Here is a 17,349-nt window from a genome sequence, read left to right as displayed (position 1 = left end):
ATCCCCCAGTAGAATATGTAAGTTTTCAAAGCAAGACAGAAAAGTCAATAAAAGCAAGACAATGGTAGCTATTTACAGAATAAAAATCCAGCATAAACCCAATATAGATGGAAAAACCAGCAAACAAACATCTGTACAGCAGTTTCCAAATCTGGCAGCAGCTGCATATTTTTTAATGTATTACTTATTACTGCTGAATCTGAAGGATTTCCACACATTCTAATTGCAAAAACAAAAGCACTGTGTTGCAGACTCTACATTTTATTTATATTACTGTTTCCACCATGTAAGCAGGATTTTGTCCAGAAGTCCAGTAACTGGAGACATTTTTGTTTCCTTTCACCCTACAGGACTTAAATCAACTGCCAGCTTAGGAAACCATACCTGAGCCTCTAACCATCCTACAAACAAGACTTCATCTGCAGATGAGAACATGCAGTCTTCATAGAGGTAGATATACAGATACCTTTCTAATTCCAGAATACTTCCCACTTGAAATTTTTAGGAGAATAGAAGGTCCTTATCTGTCTCTTATCAGAAGGTAGTACTAAAAAGAAGAGTTAAAAATTCAATAGATAAGAATAACAGAGAAGATGATAACATGAACTGACTGGAGCTGATTAAACAATACACAACAATTATTAAGAAAATCAAACAAGACAAAGACTTGCAAAGCAAAAGGTGGAGGCCTGGGGAGATGTAGCTGGCACGTAAGAAACAGAAAAAGGGCAAGGTATTTAGAATATCAGAGAGTGAGAAGACTGGCTTCGAGTCCACAAATTGCTGTGAAGACTCTGGGGCAAGGACTGCTTTGGAAAGAGGACTAATGGTAATCTGTGAATGTGGGATGAGAAAGGAACATTCAGGATATGATAAATTAAAAGAAAGGAGATGAGAGAGCAAAATGGTCAGAACTTGGGCTGGGAGAATGACGGCAACAACAATCATGAACCAGAGTTTATGTGCAAATAGAGAACAGAACAAAAGTCCAAGGTTTCAAGATGTTTTTACAGCAGCAAAGACCTAAAATTAGCCAGCAAAAAGGTGTGCATACTATACTCCTCTAATGACACTTCTCAAGCAGTATGACAGCTGACTTTACAGCTTATCTATTGGAAGTAAAGATGACTGCTATTTCAGAAAGCAGCATAAAGATTTCAAACATGGAATTTAAAACTTGGGTCCCATTAACAGACTTATGAGAGAATTTATCTCCTTAAGTTTCTTTTTTCCTCTATAGAAATCAGTTTTCATAAGAAACATTAAAACAATATAAGATTATGTTGCAATATCAAGAAATCAGTTTCTGAAAAAGACAACATGAGGGCAGACAAAGCAATATAATTTTTTTGGTTTCACCGAAGTGCACTACATATTCTCTCAGTACATAACTATATAATAGCATTATTTACAACATATGTATTATTCATGTAATTCATTTTTTAAGAAAGACTATTCTCTGTAAAATAAATAGTTCTCCGGTGAAGGTAGGATGGAAATAGAAGCATGTTTTTCTGTAATTAAATTACTTAAAAGCTACCTTAGTTTAACTAAAAAAAAAAAAAATCTGGACAAGAGGAGTCATAACTAATCCATGTTAAAGATTCACTAAGAACAATTGTGGCACACAGGCTTACAACAAACTTTTCAGAGGTACTCAGAATGGTGAACTTTTCTCGGAGCAAATTTGAAACACTGGCATCTAAAGCACAGAAGTGATTTGCACATCTGAAATGAACAAAAAAATTTGTACACCAAAACCAGCTCAGCTTCTAATCCTCACAATGGCACTGAAAATTAAAGGACATCTTTAATATTCACGTGCTTCATCTCCCCATCTACAAACCAAAAAAATATCACTCTAGTTCGCAGGAATATTGCAAGAATTAAGAATTCACAGTATGTGCTATACAACATAAAAGAATCTATTAGGAAATCAGTAATTTTGTATTCAAGACTGGATTAGACTTGAGTTCAACAAATAAAGCTTGGGGCCACCCACTGAACATTGAGGACAACAGTAAATATTGAATAATTTCCCCCTCAGTGAACACAGTCTGCTGTGCACACTGAGTAACACAGGAAGCCTGTCAAGGAAAACTAGCAAGTAATCACTTAAAGACTGAATCACAGCACAAATGAAAATGGAAAGGAAATCAGCTCCTACAAACTATTTTAATTCTGTTGTGCCTAGTAAAGTTTGGGGGGCAACCTTTCTTTCAACATTTCATACACTGTAATACTTCGGAAACTATTACTCACAATTACCATTTGAAGAGACAAATAGCCTCTTCATCTGCCAAGTTTAGGACACTTGCACTTCTTGTGACTGCTTGCCACGATGATTTTTCATTAATTAGCTTTAAAAAGGCATCAATTACACCCAGAATTATTGACAATTCTGATCTTTCTTATTCCATCACAGGCCACTGGACACAAATATAAGTATATTCTAAACCCAATAGTGGTATGATACTTATTACCCAAGTATTTAACAAACCTTTACATAAATCATTACGACATCACTTTAAACTCATCAGACTTGGAAAAACAAGATTTTTTTTTTCCCCCAAATGTAGAGAACATTTCAAAGTAATTTTACAAACTGTTCTTCTAGCAAGTTTATATTAAGATGATACCATCAAAAAAATGTGCAATTTTCCTTGGATGTCTAATATCAAATAGTAGTTTAAGATTGTGCCTATCAGCAGAATCTAATGCAACAAACCAGAACACACTATTTGTTTATGATACAACATTTACCCCAGTAAGTCTTTAGAAGATTAGTACCTGCAGCTGGGCTTTCAAGAGCTGTTGTGCTGTAATTTTCTCTTTTAGCTGCATCATCTTTTCAATTCGTTGGTTAACTTGTTGATCTTTCTTAAGTTCATTTTCATAAAATTTAGAACCCTGAAAGAAAAAAAAAAAAATCACAAAACCACTATGTTTCTCTTTTCGTCTTTATCTTGCCTTTAAGCAACCACATTTGATCTTTAAATACAGAAAACATAAAACACAGAGATGGTTTTTAATGCATTTGGATTTTCATATAAAAATACACAAAAAAGACTGGTGGTTCTTTACACCTCTCTCTTCAAATGACACACACTTCTCATACACAAACGACTTTAAGGAGTTATTTAGAGAGCTTTGTATGTTTATTTAGTCTAACACTTTACAATAAAAATTTTAAAAGAGTAGATAAAAGTTAAACTGTTCTTTGCAACACCTCCAAGGCATGGAGAACAAAACTCTAATAAAAATATATTTAAGTATTTTTTCAGACTTCCACAGATTAATATATATGGAAATATATAATGACATTATGTAAGTCAAGTTCACTTGTAATGTTGAGTATTTTGTTGGCCACTTAATCTTGAAGGACACTGCAGAATCAGAAACTATTTGGAAGAGGATGATGAAAACCAAATGGGTACAAAAAGCTTGTTGCTCTCAAGTATGAAACTGCTCCTTCAAAAAGAGGCATGAATACAAGGAGGTGTAACAAAAAGATAATATTCATGTATAGAATGTATAATGTGACTGTCCCTCCTGACTCATAACAAAGAAAGGGGGGCATATAATGAAGTAGAAAAGATAAAATTCAAAACTAGGAAATGAAATACTTTTCTAGCAACTTGTTTTAGCTTACAAGTGAAATAGTATTTGCAATAAAAGGGGTTTTGTTCAACTACTTGGTAAAATTTGTGAAAATGAACATATCTTTATGCCAAAGTGTCTGACAACCAAAATGTCATTGATACCAAGAACTCAGCCATAGTCAATCAGATTCAGGCATTTATGTAAAAAGAAAAAATATCCAGTTTTACAATAATTATAGAAAAGATGATGGCACAGCTGTAATATGTCAGAGCAGAAATATCTAATTAGAAACAATTAGGGTGTGCTTTCTTTGAATATCAGATCTGCCTTTCATCTTTTCTGTCCTATGCCATCAAATGACTTGCTGAGACTCATTGAAAGAAATGAGTACCAAAATGTAGCTGTGAAAAGCAACACAATACTTGAGATTATTAATAAAGTTTTTAAATATTTTTTTCCATCTCTTGCGGTATTCACAGTGGAAATGCCATAAACCTTCCTGCAAGACAGCTGTGGGTAGCACCTGTAGGTGTCATTTCAAAGATTACAGAAAAGCTTATTAAGGAAAAGAACCAATGGTTCTTTTCAGATTTCTTGATGTGTCTCTGGCAATTATGAACTCTTGCACTTTTTTGACAGACATATTTTCTAGTAGTTAGATGCCTATATGTCAGTTCTGAAAGTCTGTTTTACAGTTCATTTTATTTCATATCAGGAAATGAAACAGTAATTGCTATAATGAAATAATTAATGTAAATATAATTATCTGGGATATGTCTGAAAAAGCACTGTTTTCAAGAAAGAGTGAACACAATATGTAGAAGAAACAACATATAAACACCAAGCTTGATGGCATATAAATGTAAATTGTATCAATGTAAAAATGCAAGCAAAAAAGGAAAAATCTTGCCTACTTAAGAACTGTTTGCAGCATGTTTCTCTCTCTCCTCCTTTCTCCCTCTTCCCCACCCCTGCAGATCACTACAGAGCAATAGCAATCAACACAGAATGCACGAGGAAAACATCAAAGCACATAATCTCGGGCCATGGTGACACCAAATAAAATACAGACGTGTGCAAGGAAAAGTAAGAAAACCCTGATTTTCTCAGATAAAGTGTTATCTCTATATTGTTCTATTGGAACTCTCCAATAACAACTAGGATGACAAATATTTCAATGGTTTGTAGAGTTATGAGGGCCTCCGTGGATCTTTAGTACAAAGCTGCACACTACGGCCCACCTCTCTCGAATACTGAGAGGGCAGTCACAAAGGCAGTAAAAACTTGACAATAGAAAAACTTGATTACATCAAATTCATCAGTTACAGGAAGATGACCAAAAGAAGTTAATCTGCTTGGCTGATTAATGATGGTGTGGAAAAAAGGAACGGAAAGGTGGAGAAAAAGAGCAAACTGCAGCCTTCACAATTACCTCTGGAAAATGCTGTAGTTATTTATGCACTGCTTTGGACAAAAAGGGAGCACTTATGCATATACTCAGTTGTCCTCCTCCACGTCCTTGTGGATGAATCCACTCTAAAGTACGCTGAACTATGGCCCCTTCCCTTCCTCCCCACATATAAACTTCTTCTAAGAAGATGCCATCCATATAGACACGTCAGGGATAAATTTTGGGGAAGGTAGGCAGTGGGCCTTATGATACTGAACCACAAATAAAGCACCAGGAAAAAAGTAATCAAACCAACCTTGGTAGCTTCCATGATGATTTTGTTGATTTTCTCCTTATCCAAACCTTGCATTCCAGCTTTGTTATCATTAAGGCCCATTCTAAGTAGAAGTCCATCATTGCAAGAGCTGTCAGCAACTTTTTTCATGTTGTCCATTGTACTTCTTGAAAACAAGTACCTGGTTTACGATTTAATATCTGAAAAGAAGCAATCATTTATGTTCCAACTGAACAATAACAATAATTAGATTTTAGAATTAAATTGCTTTATTCACTGAGTAAGTATTTTACACTTACTCAGAAAACACCACACTTATCACAAGTATGAAGACTTGTATTCCTGCAAAGCGGCTGACCTGCCACACATACCGCATCAAAATACCTGTAATTCTATCAGTGTTTGGAGACAGTAAGACTTTATTTTCTTATTAAATTAAAATAATTTTCCTTTAAAACCTCCCTAACAGAAATAACTGCGCACAAAACAACCTCAGGTAAAGAAAGACTTGTACCTTACATATGAACATGACATTTGTCTCTGTACGTTATCCTGTCAGATGAAACATTACTGCCTCAAACACAATATATTGCTCACTATTACATTAGGAAAAAAAAAAAAAAAAAACCCAAAAAAACCAAAAAAACCCAAGCAATATTTTTATATTGAAGGAAACCACTGCTCATTTGGTCATCACCGCTGCTTGAGACAAACTGTAAAATCCCTTCCAGTAATTTCTAGCTCAAATTCCAAACCTTTGTGTTGAAACACATATTTTAAAAACAAATGGCTTCAACTAAAAGTTTTGAATAAAATCCTGATTCAGGGTAAATTCATGTACTTTTTTTTTTGCCAGCACTATGATGAACCATGTATCCGAGTAGTGGAACTTACCAAGCCCTTACTACTCAACTACACCCATCAGTAATTTCTTATACATGCAGATACTTCTGATATGTGAACTTCTGACATCTTCCCTTGTTCTTTATTAAAAGTAAATGGCTGAATCCTCAATAGGCTCTAGTTATATGGTAAACGGCTTAGTTATGAAATTGATCTCAAAAAAACAAAGCAAATTTCACCTTCTGTAGCATGAACCGATGGTCTTATTTTCACCAAGATTCAAACAAGCAGACCCATGGAATAATTTGAGTTGGATCTTTTAGAGATCACCAAATCCACCCCCCTGCAACAAGTAGGGACATCTTTGACTATATCAGGTTGTTCAGAGCCCTGTCCAACTTGCCATCAGATGTTTCCAGCAATGGGGCATCCACCACTTCTCTGGGCAACCCATCCCAGTGTTTCATCACCTTCACTGTAAAAAACCATCTAATCATACCAACCCTCCTCCGTCTAAAACCATTACCCCTTGTTACATTGCAACAGGCCCTGCTAAATAGTCCAAGTGTGATAATGACATAAATAATTTAACATTCACTTATTACTGAAAAAGCATACAGAAACAATTTGTTCCTACCCCAAGTCACTGACTCATGCCACTCCAGTGTTACTGTCATGCAGAATGGACATTCACTCCTCAACTTTACACTGCTCCCTGTGACAGGAACCCTTCCTATTCAGAGAAGTCCCACCCTTTTAGGCAAATACACCAGGTTTCTTAATCACAAAATACACAAATCTAAGAGTGTGTCATTTTTCCTTTAAATGCCACTTTCCCATGTCAGGACTTAAATAGGCCTCATTAATAACCAAACACAAGAAGGTCATTATGTATTTTTACATTTAGAAGTGAACTTTTGTTAAAAAAGAACCACATGAGTAACTTTTAAAAATTAATGATGGCAATGTTCATATTTTCCTGAAGTTTTTCTACTGAAATACACTAGCCAAGTGAAGTCAAGATATCAAAGAAAGCCATGTTTACAAAAAAAGTTCAGTCAAAAATATCCAAATTTCACTCATATGCAATTAATTCACATTATTATCTATGGTGTCTGCAGAATAATGCAAAATCAGTTACATAATGCTGTGTTTATATACAGCGTGTTGTATTACAGAGACATAAGCTGATATAGAGATCAACTCTTAATCCTTCAGTAACACTTGAGTGTCTGGGAATAGGAGTGGCTTCATAGCTCTTATGTGTATTTATCAAATAAAAGACTACAATGCTGAACACCTTCATAAAATTTTCAGCTACAGTAGGACAATGTCTTACAGTTAACATACACATTTATCAGAACAGGTTTGCTAGACTTCAATAAAAGAAAAAAGCACTGCATCCCAAACAACATTCCAACTTTCATCTCAGGCTCATAAGCACCCCCGTATCAATTATCTCCCAGTAATTCCATTGTTACTGGCAATCTCTGGTAAGTAACAGGCAACATTTCCAAGGAATACTTTCATCAAAGTAAATATCTCTCCACTATTCTCCCTGTTTCTTTTATCATTTTTCACCTTCAAGAAACAGGAATGAACACAAGATTGCTTCCATTTCCTGTTCTAGTATTTTCAAAATGTTTTAAGCTGTTCCTTATTCCTGAAAGTGTCTTCCTCCTTAGCATGTACAAATCATTCCTATTCGTCATTCAGAGCACTCTTAAAGGCTCAGTTCATAGTGGAGACTTTAAAAAGTAATTTATGTTGGTGAAAAGAAAGTCTTCTCTATCTCATTATTATGTATCTAACAAATAAAAAAAAACCAAAAAAACCCAAAAAAACCATGATAATCACAGTGATGGAAAACACAAATGTCTATAAAATCTCATAAATGGTGATCACCTGGTGTATTTTATCTTTTGAGCTTACAGTGTGGAACAATATATATTACTAGTCCCAGATGAGAGAGGGTATAAACAGCAAATAATACCTTAGCAGAAATCAAGAAAAAAAAAATTATCTGGGGACATGACATTAATTCTCCATCAGAGCTTACAGGTGTACAGAAAACATGAATAACAGGTGATAAAATTTCCAGCTGCTTAATACAAAGAGAACCTGAACATTATCTTGGTTTCAAATGAACAGGTCTGAAAAAAAAAAAAAACCCCATAAAATATTTAACATATTGAAATGAATCACAATAGCTACAATAAGACAACTGATATAGTACTGTCAGAAAAAAACCCAAAAACAACAGTGCTCATTTGCCAAAAGTGAAAATGAAAGTATTTAAACAAAACAGAGAAGCAACAGAGTTTTATACTGTGCAAAATGTGAACAAAATGTCAATGTAGAAACACAGCAATTGTTTCAATTAGGCTAGAGAGAACACTGAACGGGTGGTAACAATCATTTTGCTAAAAAAATTTTGAACGAGTGGGTAAGGGACTAGGATCGAATGCGACAGTCTGCACAGAGTGACATACTTTTGGCCCGCTGTTACCTCAAGAAGCTGCTGCGAGACAAAGCCGCCTCATTTAATATAAAACATGACATCTCTCTGAGTATCATACTGAGCAAGTAGGGTGTGAAACCAGAGAAGTCTGTAAAGGCAGTCTACAATAATATTCTACCCTATTATTCCTGTGATTGGGAAACAAGGGGAAGCAGGAAAATCTTATGTAAGTCAAAGTGCAATTCCCAATTGCTAGGGAAGGACTTCTAAAGGTAAAGATTTTGGCAGTGAATGTCAACAGTCAATATAAAGCAGACCAATAAACAAAAATGTTGAGAAGATCCACAAAATAACATTACTCTGTAGAAAGTTTTATGAGTAAGCTGGGATGCCTACAAGTGGAAAAAGATCACTAATTAAACCATAATCAAGCTCTTCCAGAATCAGGCACAGAAACTAAACTGAACTAGTAAGACAGGATTATATACTATTTGAAAGTGTCAAGAGATTTAAACAGCAATAAAATTAGAGCAACAATTGAATTTCAAGTGCCTCTACCTTCATTCCAATTTAGCTTTTTTTTTTTTTTAAACAGTTGACTGAAGCAGCCTAAAGGAAATGGCTTGTATTTGATCCAGTGTCACTCTTCCAACTTGTCTTCATTAAAAATCCTCCAATTCCAGCAACAGAAACCCTGCACACTGTGAAAAGTTAAATGCCTATATGTTACAGTTTCCATGTAATAAAATAATGTAAAAGATACAAAATATTTCTAAGAATATTCAGTTCAGTGGGCGTAGTGTTATCATGTACATTATTAACATTTGCAACATATGTTAACAGTTCACCTTTGTTGATTGTGTTAACAATGAGGAAAGACTAAAACTGGAAAATGACACCAGTATGGAAAATCTTGTAAAAATAATTTATCTGCATACAGAGTTATTATTTAATGCATGCTAAGTTGTGTATTCGTCCTCATAAATAAAACAAATTCTGATATCTTTGCTATCACAGATGCTCACGACAATGTGAGGTGCAAAGAAATTACTAAGAGACAATAGTCTACTTAGCCCAGAGCTTAAAAACTAAACAAAGGAATCAAAACATATAGTACACACATAAAGGACTGTCTTTTACACCCTAACTGTCCTAAGTAAGTCTTCATGGTATGTAAAACAAATTGAAATAAATGCTGCAAACAGCAAAACAAATATTAGAGACTCCTTCCCAAATTAGCTTTTAATTATTATCTTCAGGATGGCTTTTAAAAGGATCTAAATGAAATGTTTTTCTTAATTTCTGTGAAAATCATAAAAGCCTCCAATAACATTGCATCAAAATCTGATACATCATTTACTGTAGCAAGACCCCAAAATAAACTTCCTATTTTCTCTCAATTAAATTATTTCAGAGATTACTTTATTTAAACTCTTCCAAGGTAACTTTAGCAAGAACGAAGCAAAACTGTAACACCTAACTCGATTTACAAATGTAGAGAATGGATAAAGCAGTAACTTCTGGAACCCTGTTATTACATAGGCTACACCAGAAGAAAACCAACATCACTCATCATTTCAATGACAAGGTCAAGGTGTTAATAGTTCTGCAAAAGCACTGAAAGCACAACAAACAATTATAAAGTTAGGAGTTCACCCAGTTTTGACCACAATAAATCATTCATCAGGGTTTTTGCTAAAATCTGCATGTCCAAAAGTTACCTGCCACTAAAGTTATACCAAAAATACCAGAGAGATGAAAAACACAGAAGAAAACACTTCCTTTCAAATGTCTTTTATTTTTCTTACGATAATTTTAAAAATTACCCATCATCAAAAACTACTGAAGTTTGGAAAACTCACTGCAAGTGCGGATGGAAAAATATCTTCCTTAAAACCATTAAGATAATCACATCCATGTAGAAGATAGTGGTGAATAATGTGAAACTCCAAGAGCACCTCATAAGCATTCAACAGATCCTCAAAAGCCAAATATTAAATAATCCAGCTCCGTTTTATCTTCAGTAAAAGGGCAATTCTATAGTTTAAGACTCAAAAATCCCAATTTCATTTACATCAAAAACTTTGCTCACCACAATAAACAACTGAGCCAATCAAAAACCTCTTAAGCCAAAGCAAGCAACATGAGTAAAATAAGCAAGCTGGATAAGTGTGTTTTCCTAGTGAGAATGCTATCAAGAAAAAAGCTGTTACTAACAAGAATTCTTTGCAGTAACTATTTTTTTTTTTTTTTTAATTGACTTGGAATTCAGCCATGACAAGTTCAGCCATTATAACCAGGTTTCTACACCCCTCAGCCCCTTAAGCTAAGGGGCGGTTACTGTTTTACATCTCAAACAGGACAGCTCATATTCACCTATTCACAAAACCTTTTGGTTTGTGTAAATGTAAAATATAAAATATACACCAAAGACACTGCGTAGAAAATCATACACATACTGAATAAAAGTAAAATAAATCAAGTCTTTAAAAATAAACAGACAAACCAACTACAAAGTGTAAGAAATTAAAATAAACAACCAACTACAAACAATAAATTAAAACAAACAAACCAACCTAAGGAAAATTGTTTTGACAAGAGATGTGGAAAGCTGTTACACTCTGCTATAAGTAAATGGGGGTAATCTGTAAGAGAAATAAAATTCATTTATACAAAAGACTGTACTTCACAGGTAAGCATGAAATAATTTATCTACTTCATTGTTTTTTGCCCAGCATTGATCAGTACCTGAAGAGTGATATACAGAACAAAAAAAGCTATGTGGACTGATCCAAGAGTAATTCTCACTCCCAACCTTTAAAATGTCTCCTTTACACTGGAAATAATTACAGCTGGAAGCCACCTCTAAACAAAGCTTCTGAGTATTACTGAAACAATACCATATGAAAAAAATAAGAGAGACTACATGAGACCTTCTCAATAAGGCCAAAACCTCATTGAAATAAGCATTTTAAATGGATAATGTTTGGGTTTTACTCCAATTGCTAACTGAGATTGAACCTGTAGCCACGTAGCAACACCTCTTACTCCACTCACACCAGAGAAGTATCTTCATCCATGCTGGGCACACAACACATGCATTGTCATATAACTAAAACCCATCTAACCCATGATGGTAAAGAAAATCATGTACCCATAGTTGAGCACTTTCAACAACAGGTTCCCCACAAATGCATTGCTTTATTTTTTGAATTTCTAAGATAATAACAAATATAAATTCAACAAACTAGGAAAATTCAACCCTGCTAAAGTATTATCAACATTTCTGCTATTCCAAAGGTCACTGCAAACTCCAGCAATGATTTCACTTCATATTACTTGATTTATCCATTACTTGGATAAGGATGTTATTCCAAAACAGTAACATTATATTAATCCTGAAACATCCTGAGTTGGAAGGGACCCACAATGAACACTGAAGTCCAGCTCCTTGCACAGGACAATGCCAAGAATCACACCATGTGCCTGAGAGAATACTATGTATATAAAGTATGCATATTGCATACTTTCAAAAAAGAAGTGCACCTGTCTTCTGTAAGCATTCATTTGGCAAGGAAATATTCTGGCTGACTGGATCAAATTTATTAAACTCTTAACTCTCATTTCCTGTGAAAACATGTTCCTCTGGTAATGATTTAAGTATCAGTTCCTCTGAAGTCTCTTTCTCAGCAGGCAAATAATCACCAAAGACATGTTCAAGGAAGCACATCACACTGTCCTTCTATCTATCTGCTCAACTCCTCTCAGCCACAGGGGGTTTCATTTTTACTAGAGGCTTGGTTTCTGAAAAGCCCTGAGAAGACCCTTGTCAGTTCTAATCCTGTAGTGATTTACAAGAAAAGAACTGGCAGAAGGAACTGCACAACAGCATTTAATACTTATACGTTTAACACACTTGGTGTCAACAACACAGATTCCCAGCTAATATGTTCAAAACTACTGTTTCACTATCCTCTCTCTCTCAAAATATAACACAAACAAGTTCATTAGAAAAAATAATCTTCCAATAAAGATGTAGTATCTTTACAAATATAATAAGCTAGAGCACATGATAAATTAATACTGAATAGAAAACTGGACCAGAATTCATGGAAGTGAAAATTCCAAGTGCTCAAGCTGACACATATGAAACGAGACTACTTTTAAAGTAGCAGCTGACTCAGGATTTTACAGAAACATAGATCCCACACAAGCACCTGGAATTAGCCCTGAAAAACAATGTCCTAAAATCATATCTTCTGTACACTCACTGACTTTAAGATGTAAAAAATTACAGACAAATCCATCCTTTTAAATATTCAATAATTCACACTGAAAGTAAACAGTTAATAGAGACTGCTTCTGACAATGTTCAAAAATAAATGTCAAAATACTTTATGCCATTCACCAACCTGCCTGAATAATTCTTTGCTTATGTGAAGAGTGACACAAGTAAAACAAGTGGAATACTCATCCCCTATCAATTTCCTGTAGGCTAGATGCAATGCAATCCTTTTCTAAATTCTGCTTTCAGTTCCTCTATCAAAAAATCCGCATGTCTTTAGAACATCTAAGTTTATTCAAAGGGCAAAGAACCATGGTATCTTCTTCTGCCTCTGTACAGTATTTTAAAGGACCTTTTCAACTCAAAGATTTATCTCAAGATAACTTTAACTAATTTTTAGATTACTGAAAACAAAGGCTTTAGCAGTTTAATCCATAAAGAAAATAATGAAGGAACTGAACACTTACCAGTGAAAACTACACTAGAGGTAGTGTAGTTATCTGCAACCTGGCTGCTAGACGTTTAGTGTCAACAGATTCATATATGATTTCTTTTTTTTTTTACTTAAAAATAAAAGTGTTTCACAGAGAAATATAGTGATTCACAGAGAGCATAATTGTTTTAGAATACAGCATCTGAATCATTAATATTTCTGAGTCTATGTTATTAGGCAATATGCTGCGGTACAACAAAGCTCCTTTAAGGATCCTCCTAAGAAAAATAGTTTTAAATTTCAGAACCAACATAATGGTAAGCATGAGCACAAAAGTGATGGAGATTCCGTTTTAAAAAGATAAAATGAACATCCTAAAATAGAACTTATAGCAGTGGAAAAAAAGATATACAAAAAGGGAGAAGAAAAAATAAAGTTATTTAGAAAGTTACCCACTTGACAGTGCTTATTATGACTGACATCCCAGGAACTAAATCGCAACACTACCTATTTTTGTACTACAAGTAGGATTCGGCAATACAGAACACTATCTGTTCCACTGTTCTAAAAAAGTTGACAACTATTTCCACTTAAAACAGTAATTTGCAAATTTCTTGCAATCGCTAAGACACTAGAAGTGGTACAGGCGGAGTATAGGGACACTTGCTATGAAAGAACAAACACAGCAATGGAGCACAAAGTAAAGGTTCAGTAGAAAATGTGTAGGAGTTAGAGAGGAACAAGAGTGCATCTGGACACCAGTATGATTTTCTACATTTCTATGCTTTGATTTGCATCCTAGATTGGTCTTGGCACAGGCAAACCTGATTCTTTTCAAACTGTACGTAACCGGAAGACTGCTCTTCCAGAGCACACCTGCTAAATGACAATTGTTAATGCAGGTGCTCTCCAAGGGATCGAAATACTGTGGTCTGAAAAAAACACCTCTCAAAACGTGTTTAAGAACTTCAAGTCCTCAGCACTAAATCTTTCCTTTACAAATCTACTCCCACTGCAGCCTATGCTTGCTGATAAGGGGATGGTCTTATCTCATTAACAGACAGTACACTATGTTTTTAAAAAACGGTCAGAACATGGGAAAGAAGGGGTAATTTACCTAAGTTATTCACAACTGCAATACAGCTTTTGGAAGAACTGGTGACACTGTGTTGAAAAACAAGATACATTAGGAGCATGTGGCAGATGTAAACAAAAAACTATTACCTAGCACAGCCAATGCGTGATATGAAAAGCTGAAAAGGCAAACCTTTTAGCATTCAATACTTTTTCATTTAAAGCTTGTAAAATGCTAGCCATGATTAATGAACAAAACAAATACTCTCTAAAAAGGATGGATATCTCTGTTGAACAATCTGAAAAAATATCTGCCCAACACACTTTTAGTTTGGAACACTTCATTGGTTCAATGTTCTGGAGGGGCAAAAGAAAAGCAAGCTTTGTCAGTAACTAAGTGAATAGCTTCAGACAAAAAGCGTGACAGGGAATGTCTGTGTACATGCCACTGCCACAAGGACTTGCTCAGACATGTCTCTTCAAATCTTCCTCCTGAAAAGAAGCTCATTCAGAATCTGACTGGGAAAACACAACTGGCCTTACAGGTGATGCCAACTAACTTCAACAACATATTACAGAGAAGAGCTATAAATTATTCTCATACATATCAATACTTACAAAGCTTGCTTGACAAATACAGTACATTGAAACCGATGCTAAGGAGAAAAAAAAAATGCACTTTGTTTCTTCCCAAACACATAGAGAATCAATAAACATTGGTTTTCAGCAACTTTTTATATATTAGTAAATCGTCTAAAGTAACACCCAGAGTAGACATCTGCAAAACTTTTTCCCTGTACATTGCAGTGATTACACAAATATTAAGATGTCTACGACTTTTTTATTTCTCATAGTTTAGGATAACGGTGCTGCCTTCTGAATTACCCTCAGTTCTGCATTCATTGTAAATATCTTTATATCTGAAACTTCGAGAAGGTATGATTATTTAACTTTTAACTGCTATATATAGAGAATGCATACAAGTAAATGTGTCAATGCTCTTTCAAAAAAATAATAAACCCTCAATGGAAACTTTCAAACAGCTATCAAAGGAAGACTACACAATGATTTGTCCTAGAGGAAGAAGTCAGAGAAAACAGAAATGTGCAGCATTCCTCTTGCAAGAATAACATTAACATATCTTCCCAACCCGAAATTTCCGCAACCAACATTGTTTAACACCCTTCTCCCCCGTCCAAGAAATCAGGGGAAAGGAGGTGAAGTTAGCACAAACCTTAAGTCTTCCCCAAACCGCTATACCCGCTGTTCACAAATAGTGAAGTGACAGGTGACACAGGGTTGTTTTTTTCATTCTAGGAATATATCCCCACCCATAAATATCGACGAAACCACGTATTTCAGACTAAGTCCGAAGACAAAAGGGAAAAAAAAAAAAAAAAATCACCGTTTCGTTCTCTAAACTACGAAAGCAGTTTAATACATGGAAGACAGGACACTGCGGGTACCGGTCAGCCGAACGCTGACCCATCATTCTGCCGGCTCGGCACCGTCCCACGCCTCCGGGCAGCGCCGGGGAGGCAGAACCCGGACGGGTCCGGACGGCTCGCCCTCCCGCCTCGTTTCATCCGGAGACGGCAGCATCTCCCGCCCCTTCCACCATCTTTGATGAGGGAAAAGTTTGGCGCTCTGCCCCCTCAACAATCCCCCGTTCCCCCGAGCCCCGCCGGTTTGAGGGGAGGAAGAGAAGCTACATCTCCTCGCCCTTGAAAGCAAGCAGAGCCGGGGAGACGCTACGCCTCACTAAAGACTAAGCAAATACCTCTGCACAAAAGACAAAGCAAACATCGACGCGAGCAGCACCGTCGCCCGTAGTAGCGGAGTTCCCCTCGCCCGGGGGCACTGAGGCGAAACCCGCCGGCGCCGCCACAGCAACGACGAAACAAAGATGGCGGCCGCACTCCGCCGGAGTGAGACTACATCTCCCAGCACGTTCGAGGGGCAATGGCGCCCGGACTCGCGGCTGCGCGGCGCAGGACTACAACTCCCGCGGGGCGCCGCGGCGGGGCGGGGTGCTCGTGGATGGCGGCATTGAGCGCCCGCCTAACCTAAAATGGCGGCGGCGGGAGCGCGCTGAGCGGGTGCCCGGCAGGCGGACGCGCGCTCGCCCCGCCTCCCCTCGCTGTCCCGGTGTTGTGGCTCTGGCCGCGGGCGGGGTCTGCGGGGCCGCGGCGAGGGGAGCCCGAGGCTGCGAGCCTGTTTGCCGGCCGGACGGTCGGTCGGTTGGTTGCTGGCTGGGGCGGGCGGCGCTCGGTGGCGGCACCCGCTCGATTAGAGCCCGGCGCTCCGGTCCCGTCGGCAGAAGAAGGCTGCTGTGGGCGGGGGCCGCTCCGGCTCTTTCCCAGCTCGGCGTTGGCTGCGGCTTCGGTCTCCATGTCGGACAACCAGAGCTGGAATTCCTCCGGCTCCGAGGAGGACCCCGAGACCGAGCTCGGACTGCCTGTTGAGCTCTGCGGGGTGCTCAGCAAGGTAAGCCGCCTCTACGCCATTCCTGCGCCCTGCCGCCCCTCATCCTCCTCGCCGTCAGCACCGACCGCCCCGGGGGCTCGGGCCGAGGGGCCGCGGCCCGGTGGCGGGGGGGGGGGGGGCCGGGCGGCTCCGCGGGCGGCGCTGGCACGGCCGGGGCACCGCCACCTGACGGCGGAGCCGCTGCCAGGCAGAGCCGCGGCGGCGCCGGGCGCCCCCTCCCTCAGCCCCGCTTCCCCCGCGGCCGGGGGGAGCCTTTCGTCGAGCAGAGCCGCGGTCCCCGCCGCCCCCCGAGCCCGCCGGCCGCACGCCGCGGGGCTCCGGCAGCCGCGCCGGGAGGGCGTCACCCCCGCGCCTCGGGCTCCGGCCGGAGCGGCGCCGGGCCTGGGTGTCGCGGCTGCCCGGGAGCTCCCGGAGGCACCCGCAGCCGGTCGTGTCTCCTCGGGAGCAGGCACGGCATTAAGCGCAAGTATCAAAACAG

At 38.1% G+C, this 17,349-nt stretch overlaps 2 protein-coding genes across 5 annotated transcripts in view; one reads left to right on the top strand and one right to left on the bottom strand.

Annotated features, from left to right (window-relative positions):
* POLK (DNA polymerase kappa) overlaps window positions 1–16,327 on the bottom strand; it is a 41,831-nt gene extending 25,504 nt beyond the window's left edge. The window contains exons 1-4 of one of the 3 annotated variants that reach the window (XM_040090836.2): window positions 14,428–14,486; window positions 11,169–11,237; window positions 5,310–5,488; window positions 2,791–2,910 (exon numbers count right to left, since the gene is read on the bottom strand). In XM_040090836.2, the coding sequence (XP_039946770.1) occupies window positions 2,791–2,910; window positions 5,310–5,447 (258 nt within the window). In that variant the 5' untranslated portion in view covers window positions 5,448–5,488; window positions 11,169–11,237; window positions 14,428–14,486. Of the gene's footprint in view, window positions 1–2,790; window positions 2,911–5,309; window positions 5,489–11,168; window positions 11,238–14,427; window positions 14,487–16,164 lie in introns of those variants that run through there. The other 2 variants (XM_040090835.2, XM_058424172.1) reach the window with 2 other exon arrangements.
* A 230-nt stretch (window positions 16,328–16,557) lies between these two features.
* Window positions 16,558–17,349, top strand: part of CERT1 (ceramide transporter 1) — an 85,820-nt gene continuing 85,028 nt past the window's right edge. Inside the window, exon 1 of one of the 2 annotated variants that reach the window (XM_040090352.2) lies at window positions 16,558–16,871. In XM_040090352.2, the coding sequence (XP_039946286.1) occupies window positions 16,776–16,871 (96 nt within the window). In that variant the 5' untranslated portion in view covers window positions 16,558–16,775. The remainder of the gene's footprint in view (window positions 16,872–17,349) is intronic. The other variant, XM_040090353.2, reaches the window with a different exon arrangement.

The sequence above is a fragment of the Hirundo rustica genome, chromosome Z, assembly GCF_015227805.2.
Source record: "Hirundo rustica isolate bHirRus1 chromosome Z, bHirRus1.pri.v3, whole genome shotgun sequence".
In the NCBI taxonomy this organism is placed as follows: Eukaryota; Metazoa; Chordata; class Aves; order Passeriformes; family Hirundinidae; genus Hirundo; species Hirundo rustica.
This window is presented reverse-complemented; position numbering and strand designations above follow the sequence as displayed.